Raw genomic sequence first — 5,025 nt, 5'->3', positions numbered from 1 at the left:
TAATTATAAGTAGTTTTTTATTATAGATTTTATATTTATATTAAATTAAGTAGTATTTCTTAGAGAAAAAAATTATAAAATATAATAATTTATTTTTACTATTCTAAGATAAAATTCTAATAAAAATATAATTTAAAATATTAATTTTTAATATTATTTTTTAGGTCCAATTAAATAGCTATAGTATTAAATTTTCTGTAAAACATTTTTTACATAATTTGAAATATTCTAATATATAAAAATCTAGATAAAAAGAATATGTTTTTAATATATTATATAAAAGAAATAATAAGTTTTAAAAAATTATAGATAAAATGGTGGTAGAAGTTACTAAATCTTAAAAAGATTTATATATTTATTACATAGACTAAGGTAAATTATTTAATAATAATTTTAATTTTTTTATATTTATATAGAATTTATTACAGCCTATAATTAAATTTAGAAATTTAATCTCAGGAATAATAAACTTATATTTTAATATTTTAATAAAAAATTTAGTTTGATATAATTTTATAGAGACTAGCTGAATATGCTTTATATACTTTATTTAAATATAGTTATAAATTAAAATATTATTTAAATATACTATATAGAAGACGTCTAGATAATTTTAGAGTATATTATTATTATAATATTAAAAGATGGCTGGGATTTTTATTAATTCAAAGAATATTACTAGTAATTTATATAATCTAAAATAGGTATAAAATACTATTAGCTATTTCTATTTTTTAATAATTTAGATATTATTAAAAATACTAATAATATTAATTTTAGTAAAGTAATATATTTCTTTTAAATAATTTAAAGATTTTTTTATAAGCGGGAGCGGGTAGTAATCTTTAATAAAAATTATATTTAAAATATAGTAATCTATATAGAATCTAAATCTTTTTTCTAAATTTTTTAATAAAGAGAACTAGTAAGGTAGTGGGTAATAAGCTTAGATAAATAATTTTTTTTAAATTTTTAGATAATTATTTATAGAAGATTTATAATTTATTCCAGGATATACTATATAAAGGATTAAATAAAAAGATTCTCTTTTTTTCTGGAGTAATAGTATAATTATAGTTATAATTTTATTTAATTAATAAATATAATTTCCTAACTATTTGATCTCATTAATAGTAAGAATCATATTTAATAATAAATGTAAATTAATTTAATCATTATTTATTTTTATTTTTTACTGTTTTCAAGTAGTGTTTTCCTTAAATAACTAAAAATTATAATATAATAAAATCTACTTATTAAAAGAAAAGCCTATTAATTAAGTAAAGAATTAGCTACTGAATACTCAAGATTTATTTAATAATAATAAAGATAGCTTATATTTATGAGATAAACTAATCTTGAAAAGATTAATAATCTAATACTAAAGAAATAGAATTTTATAGATAATAAAGAGATTTATAGCTATTATTGATAATCTTATAATGTTTATAATTATCTTAATATATTATCCCTAGGATTCCAAACCTGATAGCTAGATTATTTTATCGTATAGTTATAATTAACATGTATTATTATTTTAAACTTAAGAATAAAATAATTTAAATCTAAGTAATGGTATTCAGAAAATTAAAATCAAATAAATATTTAAAAGAAATAAAAATTTAATATTTAAGATTAATTAATACAATTATACTCTATAGATTCTTTAGTAATAAATTCTGGAATTAAAATAAAAATATCAATTATAGGTATGTTAATTTATAAGATTTTAATATATTTAATTAATATCCAATTTTTCTTATTAGTAATTTTTCCTATAGTTAAAAGATTAATTAATTAGTAAACAATCTTAATAGTTAATTAAATTTAATATATAATTATTATATTTTGAATAGTATATTATAATATAAATAAATTGGACTAATAAAATAATAAATTCTAATAATAGATAGATAGTAAATATTAATAATAATTAATACTTTGATTAGATACTAGACTAGTTATTACTCAAATTATATATAGATAAGTAAATAAAATATAACTTAGAACTAACTATAAGTGAGATTTTAAAAATTGAATAATTTTTTAATACATTATAAGAGATTACATTCTTATAAGACTCATGATAAACTTATCATAAGAAATATTTTTATTTAAAATAAACCTTTCTAGATCTTAATTAATAAGATATTATAATTACATAATCTATAAGCGTTTTATAGATAATAAGTATCTACGAGGAGCATTAGCTACGAAATTAATGATAATATTATAAAAAATATAATCTTATATTTTATATATTTTTATATAAATTTATTTTCTATATTATTATTCTATATTATTTTTTATAATCTTATCACATGAACCTGTAAGATAATCTATTAAACTATATTTATATAAAATACTAGAAGCTATATTTATAAAAAATTAGAAAACTCTATTAATATCCCTCATGAAGGCTTATTAAGGAAGATTATGAAAAATATTAAAAAATATAGATTTTCTTAAATAAACTCTATGAATAACTTACTATAAGAATAAAAGAAACTTTTAATAATTTAAATCATTCGCAGAGTATTACTGTGACAAATATATTAATATTTATATAAAATCTTAATAAAATAATAAATAATGTAATATTTATAATTATATAATTTACTAATTATTTATTACGTAGTAAGAATTAATTATAAAAATAAATAATTGAAAGAAGAAATAATAGCTATATATTATAATATATTTAAATTATATTTTTAATAACTTATTATAGAAAGAGACCGCGATAATTTATTATACATAAGATTATACTAGACTTTATAAATTATTAGAAATATAATTAAAGAATTTAAATAATAGAAAATAGGAAGTTTAATTATAAATTTTAATAGTAATCTTATATAAAAAGTAAGACTTCATATATCTTTAATATTTGAAAAAATAAAGATTAGATTAGAAAATAAAATCTAATAATTAAAAATAGTATAGTTTTATCCATTCCTTAAATCTTTTTTTATAATAATTAATAAAAGCTTTATGAAAAACTAGTTTTTCTTAATTAATATATAAGATTTAATAGTTTTCCTAATAAGAATATAGCTAAATTTAAACTAGCTAAATAATAAACTAGAATGTTTATAAAAAGATTTATATTTTTATAAATAAAATGTAGTATCTCTACTAATATAACTTATAGAAAAAATTATAATAATATTACTATAAAAGAAATTCTTAAATGTATTCTTATAAGTACTAGCTAGTGAAATTATAGTTATTATAATTTTAATATATTATAAATAAAAAGAGATAAAATATATTGAAGTAAATTATTATTGATATATAAAAAGATTCATTATAAAAGAATAACCAGTTATATACATAAATTTTAAAAAAATTTAACAATTATATCTTATAATATCTTGTAACTTATGAATATAAAAAAATTATTTATAAAAAAGATTCTAGATAAGTTTCACAATATAAAAGTATTAATTGATAAAAATATTAAGATACATCTCGTACTAGTAATATTTATACAAAATTAACAAAATTCAATGTTTATAAATATACTTACGAGGTTCTTAAAAACGGAAAAGATTTAATTAAAAATATGGAAAGTACTCATGAAAAATATTAGAATATCATAATTATAATATTTAATATTAAAAAATTATATTAAGAATACTATTAATATATTCTCTAAAAATTTAATCATTATTATCTTAGGTTTTATCGGATTAAAATAGTTCAAATATATTATATATTTATAGAATGACGTTTCATAAAAAAATATTAAATAAAATAGATTTAGATAATAATAATATAAAAGATTTATAAAAATTAAAAGAAAAAAATCATTACAATAATTTAAAGATTTTACTAGAGTATTTATAGAGAATAAGACTATATTATATTTATTTTTATACTCTGAAACTAATCGTATTTATAAAAAAAATAAAAATTTATAAGTTTATATTAAATTATGATAGGATAGCTTGAAAATAGCCTAGCTATCAGGATCAAGATCCTTGGGATGATATATTAGGGTAATTATAAAAGTTATAAGATTATCAATAATAGTTATAAATCTTATTTTTTATAAAATAATATTTCTTAATATTAAACCACTGATCTCTCAAGGATTAATCTATCCTATAAATATAGGTTATTCTTATTATTATTAGTAGAATCTTATATATAGTAATTAGCTTCTTATCTAGTTAATAGGCCGTCTACTCTAATAAATAAATTCTATTATATTCTGATTTTTCTCTTGTTAGTTCTTACTTAAGGAAGATACTATTTCTTAAAAATTTTAAAAAATAAAAATAGTTAGTAATTAAATTAATTTAGAACTATTATTAAATATTATCTCTACTATTAAAAATTTTCAATAAATAAAAGATTATATTCATTGTTTGGACCTAGCTAATAATTTATAATAAAAAATAATCTATTTCTAAAAAGATTATTCTTCTAGTAAAATTTTATTTAAGTATTATTAATCTTTTCTTGAATTGAAATATAGTTTTATATTTTATATTAAACTTTAATCTTTAAAAATATTAGAAATAAATTATTAATTTAAAATATATGTTCTAGGGAACTTTAAAAAAATATTTTATTAAAAAATATAAAATCTTTATTATTATTAATTACATAGATCTAGCATGTAGATAAAAAGAGTATCATTTTATTAATAATAAAACTTTAGAAGAGAGATAATTATTCAAGAAATTATAAATCTAGTTTAAAGACTAAATTTTTATTTTAATCTAAAATATTGTTATTTTTTAATTAAATATTATAGTTTAACTTGAATAAGCTTACCAGTAATATAACTAAAATCTAAAAAAAATTATATTTATTTTAATATTTTAAAATATTATTTTTCCTATTAAGGAAGAAAATTTTATTATATTTTATTAAATTATTATTGAATTTAAATTATTATATTTAAAAATACATTCCGCACCTACCCAAGAAATAAAATAAAATAATATATATTATTATTTATTATTATAAATTATAGAATAATAAAGAAAAATATAAATGAAATAATAATTA

The 5,025-nt window shown here is 14.6% G+C and overlaps 1 protein-coding gene across 1 annotated transcript; it reads right to left on the bottom strand.

Moving 5' to 3' along the window:
• Positions 1-742: 742 nt before the first annotated feature.
• On the bottom strand, positions 743-916 carry BO80DRAFT_362678 (uncharacterized protein; the record flags this gene model as incomplete). Its single annotated transcript, XM_025716068.1, has 1 exon — positions 743-916. A coding segment is annotated over one exon (174 nt), but the record flags the coding sequence as incomplete, so codon positions are not given.
• Positions 917-5,025: the final 4,109 nt, after the last annotated feature.

This window comes from Aspergillus ibericus (genome assembly GCF_003184845.1).
Source record: "Aspergillus ibericus CBS 121593 unplaced genomic scaffold BO80scaffold_39, whole genome shotgun sequence".
Classification (NCBI taxonomy): Eukaryota; Fungi; Ascomycota; class Eurotiomycetes; order Eurotiales; family Aspergillaceae; genus Aspergillus; species Aspergillus ibericus.
This window is presented reverse-complemented; position numbering and strand designations above follow the sequence as displayed.